Genomic DNA, 16,276 nt, shown 5'->3' with positions numbered 1-16,276 from the left:
CTTGCATGGGATCTGAGATGTGAAACCAGTCTTTGTGGCCAGTCCCTTGTGCTACATCACGTGGCAAATGAGTGGGATGACTTCACCGGATCCGCCTACGTGCTGTGAACCAATGCCATTCCTGTTTTTCTCAACACAGGTTGGAGCACAGTGAATGGGACTCTGCCCGGACCCCTATCATTGGTTCCTGTGGCACTCAGGAGCAGGCACTGTTAATAGACCTTACAGGCAACAGCTGTCGAAGGGTAAGAAGGGAAGAAGGCTGTAGATAAAGAGAAGGTACTGTACTATCTCTAGGGCCAGCTGCGTTGAGGCGAAGGGTCAGGAGAAGGAATGCGGAATTCCAGGCACTGGGCAGCTAATGGGGCTAAGACTGGAAAGATAAAAGGGTGGGGGATACTGGGAGGATTTGCCAGTTTGTTGGCTTTGAGAGGACTTTCAGGGGATCTCTTTCCTGCAGGGATGGAGGAAGAAAAAGAACATATCTCTATAGGGTAGAACTCTCTGACCTCCCCATTTTTCTTTCAGTCACGGAGTGGTGCTGGCTGGAAGCGGGTCCTGCGTTCGCTCTGCCACTCCCGGACCCGAGTACCTCTGCTGGCAGCTGTCTACTTTTTGATGGTTCATGTCCTGCTCATTCTGTGTTTCACAGGCCATCTATAAACTTCGTTCTCAGCTTTTGGAACACTCCTCTCAGAACTTGCAATTCCCTCATCTCTGGTACCAAAACCATTAATCCCAGTGGAATCGTCTTCCCACTTACTAGTCCTCTCTCCAAGTCTCCACAGAAAGTGCCTGCAAAAACAGAAGTGGAAGTGAGCCCAGGTTAGAGCTACAGGAACCATCAGGTCTGCTTTCTTCTATTGCCCAGGGCCAGAAATTCTGAGGAGGCCCCATATTTGGTTGCTGAGCTCAAGATTTGTTCAGCATTTATCAGGCCCAGACCTCCTGTGGTCCTGTGAAAGATGCAGAGGAGTGTCTTCAGCCAGGAGGGTGGCTCCAATAAACCTAGTAATCTGAAGTGCTGTATTATTTTGATTGATATTTATTTGCTTCAGTCACCTTATATTTATTTTCTCCTGCTTCAGGGAAAAGGGGGCTCGCCATAACAAAGTTCTGGTGGAATATTATCTCATAGGACATCTGATTAGGTCCCAGGGTCTGCAGAACTCCCCACGGGTTTTAGCTATTGGATCACGGGGGAGCACAGCATCTCCTTCCCTGGCTGTTCAGACATCATTGGAGTAAAATATATGGTCTCGAACTGTAGGATAGGATCCCATTGCTTACACCCTTGATCACATGTGGACGAAGGTACTGAGTGGCCCTGCCTTTCCTTTCACTGGCAGGCAGGAAGAGGTGGCTATCGGCAGTGGGATTCAGATTCTTGTCATTCCGTGTTACCTGGATATGGCGCAAGTGTGGGCCCTATCACAGCACACTGGGAGCCAGTCCTAGTGAGGCATCGACGCCCCTGGCTAGGGAGGTCTGTCTGATCTGGAGACCACTCCCAGCCCAGCCTCTTGAAGTAGCTCCTTTGCTATTGGTAACAGTTATTCTACTTTCTCAATTTCATATTCATCTGTCCTCTGTGGTAACAGAGAGCTAAGAAAATGAAGGGAGGGTGTAGAGAAAACAATATTTAAGTCCAGGCCTGAGAATGACAGCAGGATCGATTTCCACTTGTGCCTATTCCCCACCTCCCCACCCTCAGCCCTTCGCTGTTAGTTTCCTCATCATGCACATGATGTCTTCCCAGCTTGCTCTCACCACCCAAAGAGAGAAAACTGGCGAACTGAGTGAGACGCTCTAATCATTTGTTCTGTGGTGACCAAGCCTTGGTCACCCTAACCCAGGAACTGTCCCAAATAACTGTAAAATAATAAAATTATTTTTAGAATGAAAAGTGGTGTGTGCGTGTGTGTACATGTGTTGCGTGCTGAGGGAAGAAGGTAGACAGGGGCACGTGGGAGCGGGGTAGCCAGGAATGGGTAGAGGAGTTGGAAGCTTTACCTATTCAGACTTCTTTCTCACTGACCAACATCAGTAATGGCTACATGTGTCCTTGCAGCTTAGCAGCTAGACCCTGGCCAGGGTAAGGAAGTAGGGTGAAGAATTTCATCCTGATACTGAACCAAACAAGTTGGGCTTTAAGGCATGAGATTCATGCAGGTTTATACCTGGGCCTGGGAGAACTCTTCTCTGGTGCATATTGAAAACATGAGACCCTACAGAGTCCCTCTCGGTGGGAGTGGGGAAAGGGTAGTCTAAGGTTCAGCAGGGTGGGCCTTACTATATTTTTATATTAAGTTGCTGCTTGAGAAATCTCACTTAAGATACAATAAGTAAATTGAACCAAGTCTGTATTCAAAGCCCGTGCTACGTCATGTGCCACAGCTCACTGCCGCTCACTGTGAGTGAACTGAGGACATTTGCTAAGGAGAAATGGCTTTTCTTGGTGTCACCTTTAATTACATTTTATGGTTTCGCAGAAAAATTACTTGGATGGTGTATCATAACATCTGGCTGGATCATTCCTTTTTGCAACACTAAATTAGGGTTCCAAATGATCTGAGATTTCTTTTCCCCTTCTACAAATTTACTTATCCTTCAAATTACTTTGGTGCTGCCACAATAAATAGGTTGTGAAGTAGGAGAACTCTACATAAAAATCTACCCCACCCCCCCACAGAATCCTTAGAATTGGAAGTGATTAAAATCTTACTTATTCCTAATGCAGAAATCCCCTCTGTATCTTGGACTAGTTTCATCCAGTCTCTGCTTGACTCTATTGGGGAGCTCACTGCTGAGCAAATCAGGTCACAACTCTACCTCAATCAAGACTAGGAGAGGCTAGGTCAGATACAATGACAATACCCCTTAATTTTCAGCAGCTAAAATAACAAAGGATTATCTTGTAGTCAAAGGCTCCAGCTCCCTCACAATAGATTGAGTGTTGCTGTTATTTGGGGACACTTTCACTTCCCAACCAAGAATGGGCCCACTCTGCAGAACTGCAGGTGGTCGGCACTGGGCAAAAGGATGACAGCTTGCTCTGGTCATAGTCTCCGCCACAAAGTTATATATTGGGTTGGCCAAACAAGTTTGTTTGTTTTTTTCCATAAGGTGGCTGTAGTTGTGCTTAGTTGTCTTTATGCCACAGACCTCCCGTCATCTGGCACCACCTAGTTCTTCCAGACGTCTTCCTGCTGGGGATCAGCTCTGTTTGAGTTAGCTCCAACTCCTCTGTCTCCTAAACCGTCTGACTTTCTCTCTCTCCACGTCTTGCCTTTTCCCCTGTGGCTTGTTCCCTTTTATCATTCAATTGGTCAGTATTTATTTGAACACCTACTATATGCAAACCCCAGTTTTAACTGCTGTGGGAAATGGAAAAGTGAGTTTCTGTTTAATATTACCCTGCAAGGTACACATAAAAATTATTTTTCCCATAAAAATAATTATTTTTCCACATAAAAATTATTTTTCCCTTGATTACTTCTGCCAATACCAAACTGTCTACATTTCCTTACACACACAACCGCCCACATGTTTGGTTTTGGTCGAATGTTTTGCTTCCCTGGCCAGCTATAAACTCAGAGTAAGCTTTTTTTTTTTTTTTAAACTTCCCTATGACCTTCAAAGTCTTGCAAAAGATGAAGCATTTTAGTTCTTTTTTTGTTTTAAGTGCCTGAGCAGAAGTAACTGACTCAAACTTCAGGAAGTAGCTGTGAGGACACAGTGGCAGGAAATGACAGAAAACCTGAACACGGAACTGAAGCAGCAGCTCATTTTCTCGCTCAGAAGTGGCAGCAGCCAGAGAAGGAGCCAAGTGTCGAGGTGAGGAGCGGGGAGCTTAGAGCAGATGCTCGCACTGTTGGAGGTGGGTACTCTGAGCAGTGGGAAAGGGAGCAGGACGCAAGAGCTGAGGTAAGAGGAGCCTACCTAGCTCTCAACTGATTATTGAGAGGTGAAGTCATGGCTAGCAGGCTTTTAATCTTTTATGGCTAGAAGGTCTGTGTGGGCGTGGTGGTGGACAACGAGTATCTGAGGATGGAAACGGAAGTGAGTGGCTAGAGCCCAGGGTACAAGATCCGGCACCCATTCGATCCAGAACCCCTGGCTTCTTCAGAGTCTACAACCCTCTCTCAAGACTGGCTGCTCCCAGGCACTGAGTTGGGAGGAGGGCCACAGGAGGTAAAGACCTAGTCTCTGCTCTTAAAGACCTAGTCTCTGCTCTTAAAAGAGTCTGATTTACCAGGGAGACACAATTCACATAAATGACGTAATAGCTTAGGAAGTAGTTGCTCATGTGCACCAGTGCTGAGAACCAAGAGATGATGGAGGCCAAGTAGGATGATGGTGTGACTAGGGCTGGTTTCTGTGATTGGGTGATCGCAGAAAGTCAGAAGTGGAGGGAAGTTTACAGATTAGCTAGGTTAACCTCTTTATTTTTCCACTGGGCAAAAACTGAGCATCTGAGACATTCAGTGATTTACCAAATTATTTAATATTTGTGAAACGTCTACCCTGGTGCCTAGCAAATAAGTATGTATTCTTTGTTAATCCCCTTACCGGTGTTCCCACAGGGGCTTAGTAATAGAGCTAGGTGGTCTTCTGACTCCCTATCCATGTACTTTACTGATGCTATAAGGCAGCCGCATGATGAGGCCCTTGGTGTTACTTGATGTTCTGGACACCATGCCTTACCAAGTTACTCTCTGGTCTCCTACCTCTAGATGGTATGTCTTGCTTTCCCTATTTCTGGCCGGTAGCTCGAGGATATTCAGTTGTCTTTGTGTCAGAAACTTCTCTTAGTTTCAAAAACACGTGAGGATGGGAGATTTAAGGGAGAGGCAGGATGAGAGGCCTTGGAGGAAGAGCAGGAGAGGGACTAGGACTCAGTGTTCATTGCTTTCTTATTGCTCATGAACAGTTCAGAAATGTCTCCTTTCCAGTTTCCCGTGTGAAGTCCTCTTCTTGCAGAGCAGCCAGGAGCCAGGACCTAGGTCTTGTCTACCTTCCCTCCCCCCATCTATAATTGTTGCCTCACAGGGGAGGAAGGTAAAGCTGGTCTTGGCAGTGACTCATGCCACACAGTGCAGCTGACTTAGTCAGTACTTCTCTGGTGCATCTCTTTAATCAATCTACTGCAAACTTCCCTTGGGCTGGTTTCCACAGCATTTTTCTTTTCTTTTTTTTTTTTTTTAAGATTTTATTTATTATTTTTGGAGAGAGGGGAAGGGAGGGAGAAGGAGAGGGAGAGAGACATCAATGCGTGGTTACCTCTTGCACGCCCCCTAATGGGGACCTGGCCTGGAACCCAGGCATGTGCCCTGACTGGGAATAGAACCAATGACCCTTTGGTTCACAGACTGGCACTCAATCCACTGAGCCACAGCAGCCAGAACTCCACAGCATTTTTCAAGGAGCATGGGAAAGGAGTTTTCAACTGGAGAGGAAACTTAGAGACTCTGAGGGGCCTGGGCGGGGATCCTGCAGTGTCCCAGGTGCGGTTATAAGAGGGATTCCTTTAAGAGACAGCAAAGAGTATGGGAAAGACATCAGTGGGATGAGGAGTCTGAGCGGGAAGGGATAGGCAGGGGAGTTGCCAGCTAGCAAGTGGTATCAGGGTCGGGAAGTCTCGGTGGCCATCAGAGCAGATGGGCATTGTCTGTTTCCTCTTCCCACTGAGATTTGGGAACCCACGGATGCAGAGCAACTGTGCAGCTCCTCCCCATGCACAACTGTCAGGGCCAGTGGAAACACTGGGGATGCCCCAGTAGAATAACAGTGTGGTACTCCTTCCAACTGGTGTTCTCTAAGCAGTTCTTTATCATTGATTTAGTTAATAAAAATATAACAACTTCTAATGTGCAAGATGAGGGATTTATTACATACTATTTTTGTATCAATTATCTTTTTTTTAAAATATAATTGACCTGTTTTTAAAATTGGAAAAATAAGTGACCTATTCTTGGCAAATAATGCTTCCCCATGCATTGCCCCGTGCAGGAATTCCAGCCTCTGTTCAGTGGCCGGCCTGAGTGGAGGTGGAATGGCACTTGAACTAGGAGTTAGAAAATTGCTTAATAGAGTTAAGCAGGTTGTAGAGTGGCATGCAGATGTTCACTATCAAGAGATATATATTTTGATGGCTATAAAAAGTCCTAAGTAGAAACCTCAGTGAAATGGTGCTATAATTCTAGTGACGTTCAGTACCCCTCATTGATTACCACTTCAAGCCACTGCCTGGCTGCTCTTAGCACATGAATGATCCCAGAACTTCAGACACCCAGATATTTAGTGTTACCTGCACCCATAGTGACGTCTCTCCAGACTCCAATGTGCTCAGACCATGTTAGTTTGTAAATAATTCCCCTGAGGCAGCTTCCTAAAACTTCCAACTGCTTTGCCTCAGCTTCTCTTATCTTCTAACAAAAAGTGGCAAGAGACATTGAGCTACTATCTCAATGATTGCAGCATTCTTGTTTTCCCTCATCTTGATTTTTCTCCTCTCATTAATTGCCACCTTCTGTCACCCTCAGATGTGGAAGTCTGTCGTAGGACATGATGTGTCTGTTTCCGTGGAGACCCAGGGTGATGACTGGGACACAGACCCTGACTTTGTGGTGAGTTTGGAAATGGCTTTGCTTGGATAATGAAAGGTGAAGAGGCAGCATTTGGGCCACTCTGTAGCTGTTGGGGGTGCATAGAAATAGGACAGTGTGGGGCTGAAAGAGCCCTCATGAAGGAAGGGACTGTAGTGAGTGGGGCATGCATGATATTTGATGTTGAGGATAAAAGGGAGACAGGTGAGAAGGGGGGAGGAGTTTGACACTGTGATTGCTGGACCATGGCAGACTATGCTGAAGGAGCAGGTTATTCTGGGTCTTTTTTGGCCCATGAGCCAGGAATAGGCTAGACATTTGTAATTTGGGGGGATTGTGAAGTCGTAGGGGACCTGAAAGGAAAAGTGTGAGGATGTAGTAGGAAGGGAGGTTTCAGAGCTCACCAGTCTAATTTAACGTGGGGGCCAGGTGGGTACACACAGAGGCATCTGACTGAAGGACATGGAGGGCATGCGTGTCAGCTGTGTGGCCCCTCTCAGGGCAGCACATCTCTTGTCATCACTCCTGCTGAGTGCTGTCTTTTGCAGAATGACATCTCCGAGAAGGAGCAACGGTGGGGAGCCAAGACCATCGAGGGCTCTGGACGCACGGAGCATATCAAGTAGGTGCCAAATGGACTAGGGAGCGGGGAAGGGATGCGGGAAGAGCCCAAGGAAAACTTTGGAGACTCAGGGAGGAAGGAAAGAAAGAAGGTAGTTTGCATCTATGAGTCTTGGTGGTCTTTCTTTTTCTTTTTTAAAAAATCTATTGGGTTGTCCTGGCTGGTATAACTCAGTGGATTGAGTGTGGGCTGTGAACGAAAGGGTTACCAGTTCGATTCCCAGTCAGGGCACATGCCTGGGTTGCAAGCCAGGTACTTAGTATGGGGCACATGAGAGGCAACCACACATTGATGTTTCTCTCCCTGTCTTTCTCCTTCTCTTCCTCTCTCTCTCTAAAAATGAATAAAATCTTTTACAAAATTTATTGGGTTGACATTTGGTTAACAAAATTACCCAGGGTTCACCCTGGCTGGTGTGGTTCAGTGGGTTGAGTGCTGGTCTGGGAACCAAAGGGTCACTGGTTCAATTCCCAGTCAGAGCACATGCCTGGGTTGCAGGCCAGGTCCCTGATTGGGGGCATGTGAGAGGCAACCAGTCGATGTATCTCTCACACATCGATGTTTCTCTCCCTTTCTACCTCCCTTCCCATCTCTCTAAAAATAAATAAATAAGATCTTTTTAAAAATTACTGAGGTTTCAGGTACATAATTCTATAACACATCCTCTGTACACTGTATTGTACGTTCACCACTGAAGTTTTTTTCTTGAATCTGTCCCTGTGTGTCTCAGTGTATGTATGTCATTGTGTATTTCTGTTTCATGTCTCTGCTCTTGTCTCCCCAACCCTGTTATTTCTCTTTTCTTTCTAACAACTATGCTGTTTCCCCAAGTGGGTCTATTATAAGAGATTCAGAGAGGAAGTGGCTCATGCTGAGGTTATATCACACTCTATCTATCTCTCCATCTATCATCTATCCATTCATCCATCCGTCCGTCCATCCACATAAATATAAATATATGCCTAGAATATAGGGTGGTTCTAGGTGGGCCACAGAGGATTTAGTGAGATGTCAAGGTAAAGCACTCAGAATAAGTATTGTAAAAGAGAACGATATTGGGCCCAATACCCAGTCTGAATGATTTTTAAAACAAAAACATGTATTAGGTTACTTGATAGAAGTTGGAATCTATGAAAACTGATATGATGAAATGTGACACTTGGAAGCTTGTTGATTAAAACTATTTTAGTCCTGGTGTTAAGGGGTCTTAAACATAATAGCCCAATATTTTACTAAAGGAAAAAAGGCAAAACAAAAAACTCTGATACCGTAAAAAGAGCAGGTCCTTACAGACATGTCTAGGGTTTCTGTGGGTTATATTGTATGGTCAGATTGAGAGAGTCCTTCTCTTTCGGGGGTTATTCAGGATCATCTGACCAGGGCTGCCTACTTTGCATGGTATCAGAATGTGCAATTTTAGCAGCAAGGTAGACACTTTAAACAGTAAAACAGGAGCAAAAATAAAAAACAAAAATTGACAACTACACACACATTTGCAAAACTAACGCAGCTTTAAGCTCCATTTTAAACCACGCCCCCCCCCACCCTGCACTATGACAACAGTGTTGTTAACCTATTTTCTCCTAGATTTAAAAAATGCCAGTGGGTGGCCACATTGCACAAGCAACACACTATGAAAACTTGGCGTATTTTTATACAATTTGATAGTATTGAGTACTATGTGTTGTTGTTTAACCAGACAGAAATGGTTTATCTTAAGTAATTGTAATGAATATTATTCTTAAACAAACCAAGCAATTCTGGTAGCAGTTGGGGAGATGAAAAAAATGAATCAGGGTCATGTAGAAAGCTTCTTTGTGCCCTCGAAGGCCAAACAATCCCCTCCAAAAAAAAGACCCCTTTTCTTTTCTTTTCTTTTCTTTTTTCTTTTTGTAAAGGCCGCTCACTCAGCCCTGGTATCTTGGCAGTTATTAAGGTTAGGACACAGACCTCCTGTACCTTTTCCCTCCCAGTGCCTGTCTCATGCATGGCAGTAGAACATTTTAAGGAAGACTCCTAAGTTCCTGTAGTGACCTATGGACAGAGCTTGAGTTTGCATTCACAGCCTGGCCATGACTGGCAATGTGAAGTTAGACATATAACCTCTCTGAATCTCAGCTTATTTATTTGTTAGATGAGGATGATAACAGCTACCTGGCAGAATTCAATGGGCTAATGTCCTGATGTCTAGAGCAGTACTTAGTACTTCTTAGCAGTTCAATATTGTTATTTTTCTATTTTGTTAACACAGATTTTAATCAGATTCTCTTTCTAAAGACCTAACAAACGTGTAAACAGAAGACAATCTTCTCTCTTCCTAAGTGGTGTCTATGGGAACTGCCATGTGGCATAATCCAGTACCTACATTACAATGACTGGAGACCCTTGGAGTTGTAAAATTTGGTGATTCTACATGTTCGTTTCTTAGCCTTACTGGATCTACATATGATAGAATAAATAGTGAAGATATTTATATAAAATCTACTCCCCTCCCATTTATCTATATTACCAAGGTGTATAAGTCCAGTCTCTGCTAGTGACTAGCCAGGTAACCTGGCACAAGTCACTTCTCTTTTCATATTCTCAGTTTTCTCATTGAAATAAAAAAGACCTCTAGAGGACCTTCCAGCAGTGAGTCCTCTAAGACTCTCTCCGGCTAGTGTGGGCTCAGCCATTCTTTTTTTTTTTAAATTTATTTATTTTATTGATTATGCCATTACAGTTGTTCTATTCCCCCCTTCATTCCCCTCCACCCTACCCCCCATCCCCACCATTACCCCCCTTTAGTTTATGACCATGTCTCAAGTTCTTTAGATTCTGTATTTCCCATACTATTCTTGCCCCCCCATTTATTTTCTATCTATTGTCTATGCTACTTATTTTCTGTACCTTCTCCCCCCTTCTCCTCCTCCCACTCCCCTGTTGCTAACCCTCCTTGAGATCTTCATTTCTATGTTTCCACTCCTGATCTAGCTGTCCTTTTAGTTTGCTTTTGTTTTAGGTGTGGTTGTTAATAACTGTGAGTTTTGTCCTTTCACTGTTCATGCTTTTTTAACTTCTTTTTCTTAGATAAGTCCCTTTAACATTTCATATAATAAGGGCTCTCAGATAAGACCAAATTCAAGGAGATCATCAGCCATTCTTTAAGATCATATGGTAATCACTGAGGTCCTTGGGAAAGAAGAAGTTGGAGAAAACAGTAGCTGCAGAACCGAGATGACTCAAAGCAGGAAAAGGAAGTGATTGTGGTTCATACTAATCTCATTACCTTCCCCCACACCATGATCTTTCTTTTTTAGGTCTACCTAAAATAAATTTAGCTTGGGGGTCGGTTTCGTGATTAGATGAACATCTCAAATGATCCCATCTATCCCTCATCTACTGTATGAAGGAGTCCTGGGCCAGGCAGCTCCAAACAGCCTGGTGTTTACTAGGAACTGCCTGGTTTCCACGGGTTGTTGCCCTTCTCTCTTCTTCTTGTCGCTCTTGCCCATTTGTGCTCCTGTGCCTCTTTATAGTCGGTTCTCCCCATTCCCTCTCCTGGGTAGATGTAAACACGAATCTGCCTCTTGTCACTACAGATTACTTTTGCCTGTCTTACAGTGTCATGTAATGGAATAATATGATATTTTTCTTTTGTCTCTGACTTCTTTTATTCAGCACAATGTTTTTGAGGTCTATCCATGGTCTTCTGTGTACCAGTCTGTGGTTCTTTATTATTGCCAAGTAGTATCCAATTGTATGGATATATGAGAATTTGTTTTACCTGTTACCCTGTTGGTGGACATTTAGGCTGTTGATAGCCTAGAGCTATGACAAATAAAGCTGTCCTGAACACTTGGGCTCTGATCTTTTCATTGACATATGTTTTCATTTCTTTTGGGAAATACCTAGGAGCGGAATTGCTGATTCATATATTAAGTGTGTGTGTTTAACTTTTTAAGACTAACAAATGATTTACTTTCTTAATTTTTAAATTATATTTTACTGATTATACTATTACAGTTATCCCAATCATTCTCTCTTTGCTCCCCTTCAGCCAGCACTCCCCAGTACCTCAGGCAATCCCCACACCATCATTCATGTCCATGGGTCATGTGTAAAAAGTTCTTTGGCTACTTTATTTCCTATACCGTCCTTTACATCCCATGGCTATTCTGTAACTACCTATTTGTACTTCTTCATCGCCTCACCTCTTTATGCATTCCCCCAGGCCCTCATTTCATCTTTTTGATCTTCTTTTTCTTGAATAAGTCCCTTTAACATTTCATATAATAATGGTTTGGTGATGATGAACTTCAGTTTTTTTCCTGTCTGGGAAACTCTTGAGCTGCCCTTCAATTCTACATGATAGCTTTGCTGGGTAGAGCCATCTTGGCAGTGGGTCCCTGCTTTTCTTGACTTTGAATACTTCTTGCCAATATGTTCTAGCCTGCAAAGCTTCTTTTGAGAAACCAGCTGACAGTCTTATGGTAACCCCACCATATATAACTAATGGCTTTTCTCTTGCTGCTTTTAAGATTCTCTCCTTACCTTCAACTTTTGGCATTATAATTATGATGTGTCTTGAAGTGGGCCTCTTTGCATCCATCTTGTTTGGGACTCTCTGTGCTTCCTGGACTTGCATGTCTGTTTCCTTTGCCAAATTAGGGAAGTTTTCTTTCATTATTCTTTCAAATAGATTTCCAGTTTCTTGCTCTTTCTTTTTTCCTTCGGCACCCCTATGACGTGAATGTTGAGACGCTTGAAGTTGTCCCAGAGGCTGCTTACACTGTCCTTGCTTTTTTGGATTCTTTTTTTCTTCTCGTTCTGAATGCTTGTTTTTTTTTTCTTATGTTCCAAATCATTGATTAGATTCTCAGCTATGTCCACTCTACTGTTGTTTCCCTATAAACTATTCTTTTTTTAAATTAGTGTGTCCTTCATTTCTGACTCGATCTTTTTTTGTGCTGTTGAGGTCCTCATTAAGTTCCTTGAGCATCCTTATAACTAATGCTTTGAACTCTGCCATCTGATAAATTGCTTATCTCCATTTTGTTTAGCTTTTTTTCTGGAGTTTTGATCTGTTCTTTCATTTGGGCCATGTTTCTTTCATCTCCTTATTTTGGCAGCCTCCCTCTGTTTGTTTCTGTCTATTAGGTAGAGCTGCTATGACTTCCTGTCTGGATAGTGTGGCCTCATGTAGTAGGTGTCCTTTAGGGTCCAAGGGTACAGCCTCCTCTACCCAAGCTGGGTACTTGAAGTGTGCCCTCCATGTGGGCTGAATATACCCACCTCTTGTAGTTGAGCCTTGATTATTGTTGGCAGATCAATGGGAGGGATTTACCCAGGCCAGTCAGATGTAAGAAACTGGCTGTGACCACTCACCATCAACCTCCACCCTCCATGGAGGATCAGCAGAGCAGGGTCAGGGACATGGTGCTCCGACAAGGTCTATAACTTTCCACTGGGTGCACAGGCCCCAGGGGTTTCCTGGGCATTTCAGGCCAAGATCAGCCCCCACCTGTGTTTTGCCTCAGGTCACCCTGCCTGAGCCATAAAGCAATCTGAGAAGGCTGCTACTTTTGCTGGGCTTAGCAATTACCTAGTAACACCCAGGGGTGAATCTACGCTGGCTGCTGCTAGTTTTGGGCCTGGGGTCACTTACCAAGAAGTATGGGGGCTGGGGACTCACTGAGGCCATCTGTTGCTTGTTTGAGAGGATTCAGGAAGTTGCAGAGCAGGAGCCAAGACCAGCCATTCATATGGAAAAGTCTCTGTTAACAACTTGCAGTGGGACAGAGTCTCAGGGGATCTCCAGGGCAAGGCAAATAGTGTTATCCAGGTTGATGGAGTCTCAGATATGGCACCAGCTGCTGGCTCTGTGGCTCTGTTGGGAGAAGGTTCAGAAAAGGAACAATGCTTCTGCCTGCCTTTTTGTCTGGGAGAAAGCTGTTCCCCAGCTCTCATCCTGATACCAAGCACTTCAGTTCCCCCCACCCCCTCTGCCACTGGTGCCTTTCAGTCTGCTACCCCAGTGCTGGACCTCAGAGTAAGTGAGTCTGAGTAAGTTCATGTGTGGGTTTTTTAAGAGGTAGTGGTTGGGACTCCAGCAGTTTCTGCTACCAACTAAATCCCCCTGAATTTTGCAGCCAGAGTTATGGGACTTATCTTCCTGGAAGTGGAACCCTGAGCTGGGGCTGCTGGTATGGGACTGGGGCTCCTCACTCCTGAGTTATCCCGTCCAAATTATTATCTACCACACATGGGAGCAGGACCAGCCCATTCTGCGCTGCACCCCTCCAACCAGTCTGCTTGGATATGGTTTCTTTAATTCCGTAGTTGTCAGATTTCCATTCAACTCAATTTCTGACCATTCTGAGTGATGGTTATTCTATAATTTAGTTGTAATTTCAATGTGGTTTGCAACAGTGCGAGCTATATTTACCTATTTGTCATCTTAACCAGAAGTCTGCCCTAACAAATTATTTCCTGATAGTAATTTATTAATACCATTTTTCATTCCTGCCAATAACATATGTTTTTTAATTGTTCCACATCCTTGTCTATACTTAGTCTGTTAATATTTTTAATTTTAGCCACTCTTGTAAATATGTGGTGGTTTTGATTTGTATTTTGTTGATGAGTAATTTTATCGAGCATCTTTTCAAGTGCCATTTATGTATCTTTAAGTTTTCATTTTGGTGTCTGTTCAAATCTTTTTTTAATATAGTTTATTGATAATGCTATTACAGTTGTCCCGTTTTCCTGCCTTCACTCCCCTCCACCCTCTCCCACCCACATTCCCCCCTTTAGTTCATGTCCATGTGTCCTAAGTTCTTTAGCTTCTACATTTCCCATACTATTCTTGCCCTCCCCCTGTCTGTTTTCTACCTACCATCTATGCTACTTATTCTCTGTACCTTTTCCCCCTCTCTCCCCCTCCCACTCCCCTGTTGCTAACCCTCCATGTGATCTCCATTCTGTTGTTCTGTTCCTGTTCTAGCTGTTTGCTTTTGTTTTTGTTTTAGGTGTGGTTGTTAATAATTGTGAGTTTGCTATTATTCTACTGTACATGTTTATCTTCTTTTTCTTAGATAAGTTCCTTTAACATTTCATATAATAGGGGCTTGGTGATGATGAACTCCTTCAACTTGACCTTATCTGGGAAACACTATCTGCCCTTCCATTCTAAATGAAAGCTTTGCTGTATAGATCAATCTTGGATGTAGGTCTTTAGATTTCATGACTTGGAATACTTCTTTCCAGCCCCTTCTTGCCTGTCAGGTCTCTTTTGAGAAATCAGCTGACAGTCTGATGGGAACTCCTTTGTAGGTGACTGTCCCCTTGTCTCTTGCTGTTTCTAGGATTCTCTCATTCATTTTAATCTTGGCTAATGTAATGATGATGTGCCTTGGTGTGTTCTTCCTTGGGTCCAACTTCTTTGGGCCTCTCTGAGCTTCCTGGACTTCCTGGAAGTCTATTTCCTTTGGCAGATTGGGGAAGTTCTCCTTTATTATTTGTTCAAATAAGTTTTCCACTTGTTGTTCTTCCTCTTCCCCTTCTGGTACCCTATAATTCGGATGTTGGAATGTTTAAAGATGTCCTGGAGGTTCCTAAGCCTCTTATTTTTTTGAATTTTTGTTTCTTCATTCTGTTCTGGTTGAATGTTTCTTTCTTCCTTCTGTTCCAAACTGTTGATTTGAGTCCCACTTTCCTTCCCATCAATATCAATTCCCTATACATTTTGCTTCATTTCACTTAACATAGTCTTCATTTTATTCATCTAACTTGCAACCAAATTTAACCAATTCTGCGGGCATCCTGATTACCAGTGTTTTGAACGGTGCATCTAATAGGTTGGCTGCCTCTTCGTCACTTAGTTGTATTATTTCTGGAGCTTTGATCTGTTCTTTCATTGGGGCCAATTTTTTTTGTCTTGACTCACTTGGTACATAGTGAGGGGTGTGTAACATACCCCAATGCGAGCAAATGTCAGAAGTCTTCAGGAGTTTAAGATGGAACTTTATTGGCCAAAGTTTCAAAGTTTTACCTGCACAGGGGCGAACTCTCAGGGTGCCTCCGGAGACACACGAGTGCCAGAATGGCTGCAAATGAGAGTCGCGCCTAACGCTTACAGGCTAGGGTTCTTATAGAGGCGAGCAAGCAAGCAACTTCCAGAAGCAGAAGGTGGCAGTTAGCTATTGGCTCAGGGGCTACACTAAGGTGCGTGATCTGACCAAGGACTGGTTACTAGAGCTCGTGGACAGCTCGTGATAGTATGGCTGATTGGCTCTTAAACCTCATGCTGTGGCTGTGGTCTTTTTACCCACCCACCCCCCCGCCCCCCCGCTTGGCATTCCAGGAGCTGACTTAACACAATCAGCTCTGTACCTCCTTTAAGTGCACCCTGTTCCTATGGTTGAGCGAGCAGCTAAAATTGAGAACAATCACTTCCTCATTTCCCTGGCTCCTTCATTCCCCCCTTCTGTTTGGAGCAGATCAAACCCTTGATTCTGTTTCATCAGAAGAGAGAATAGTATAGGGTTGTGATAAGACTATTAATTTCACTACCTTTACTCTTTCTTTGATAAAGGCTAAAAGTTTATTTATAGTCAATGCTAATAGAAGAATCAAAACAGGGCCAGCTATAGCGGATATTAGGGTAGTTAGCCAAGGGGAGGTTTGGAATATAGAAGCATACCAGCTGGAGTTCTCTTAGTGCTGCACAAAATCTCTCTTGCTATTACCTATAATTCTTTCTGGTGTTATTATTGTAGAAGAACAGTCAGAAACTAAGTTTTTCAACCTAATTCAAAGTTAGGTGGCATTGTCTTACGGTTTATTGGCAAGAGTTCTTTTGTAACAAATTCTAGTTAAAGTCTCTCTTGTTTCTAGGCCCTACGTGGCCAAAAGGGGCACCTAAAGCCATGTGGGCTTCTTGTATTAAAGCTGCAGGGGTTGTTACTCTGCCCTAAACTATGTGGCGCCCTCTTTCACCTGGGTGGTTATCCCCTCATGTCTTGGAGTTGATCTTTTCTAAGCTCTAAGTCTGGTTATACTATTT

At 43.7% G+C, this 16,276-nt stretch overlaps 2 protein-coding genes across 8 annotated transcripts in view; both read left to right on the top strand.

Annotated features, from left to right (window-relative positions):
- Nucleotides 1-1,021, top strand: part of GOLGB1 (golgin B1) — a 92,150-nt gene extending 91,129 nt beyond the window's left edge. For all 4 annotated transcript variants that reach the window (XM_037142279.2, XM_037142278.2, XM_037142276.2 and 1 more), the window contains 2 exons: nucleotides 140-245; nucleotides 529-1,021. In XM_037142279.2, the coding sequence (XP_036998174.2) occupies nucleotides 140-245; nucleotides 529-663 (241 nt within the window). In that variant the 3' untranslated portion in view covers nucleotides 664-1,021. The remainder of the gene's footprint in view (nucleotides 1-139; nucleotides 246-528) is intronic.
- A 2,706-nt stretch (nucleotides 1,022-3,727) lies between these two features.
- Nucleotides 3,728-16,276, top strand: part of HCLS1 (hematopoietic cell-specific Lyn substrate 1) — a 38,766-nt gene continuing 26,217 nt past the window's right edge. Inside the window, exons 1-3 of one of the 4 annotated variants that reach the window (XM_037142280.2) lie at nucleotides 3,728-3,837; nucleotides 6,546-6,629; nucleotides 7,157-7,230. In XM_037142280.2, the coding sequence (XP_036998175.2) occupies nucleotides 6,546-6,629; nucleotides 7,157-7,230 (158 nt within the window). In that variant the 5' untranslated portion in view covers nucleotides 3,728-3,837. Of the gene's footprint in view, nucleotides 3,928-3,958; nucleotides 4,195-6,545; nucleotides 6,630-7,156; nucleotides 7,231-16,276 lie in introns of those variants that run through there. The other 3 variants (XM_053663033.1, XM_053663035.1, XM_053663034.1) reach the window with 3 other exon arrangements.

The sequence above is a fragment of the Artibeus jamaicensis genome, unplaced genomic scaffold (assembly GCF_021234435.1).
Source record: "Artibeus jamaicensis isolate MK-2021 breed Jamaican fruit bat unplaced genomic scaffold, CSHL_Jam_final contig_3126, whole genome shotgun sequence".
NCBI lineage: Eukaryota > Metazoa > Chordata > Mammalia > Chiroptera > Phyllostomidae > Artibeus > Artibeus jamaicensis.
Note: the sequence above shows the minus strand (reverse complement) of the source record. Positions and strands in the feature narration are given on the sequence as shown.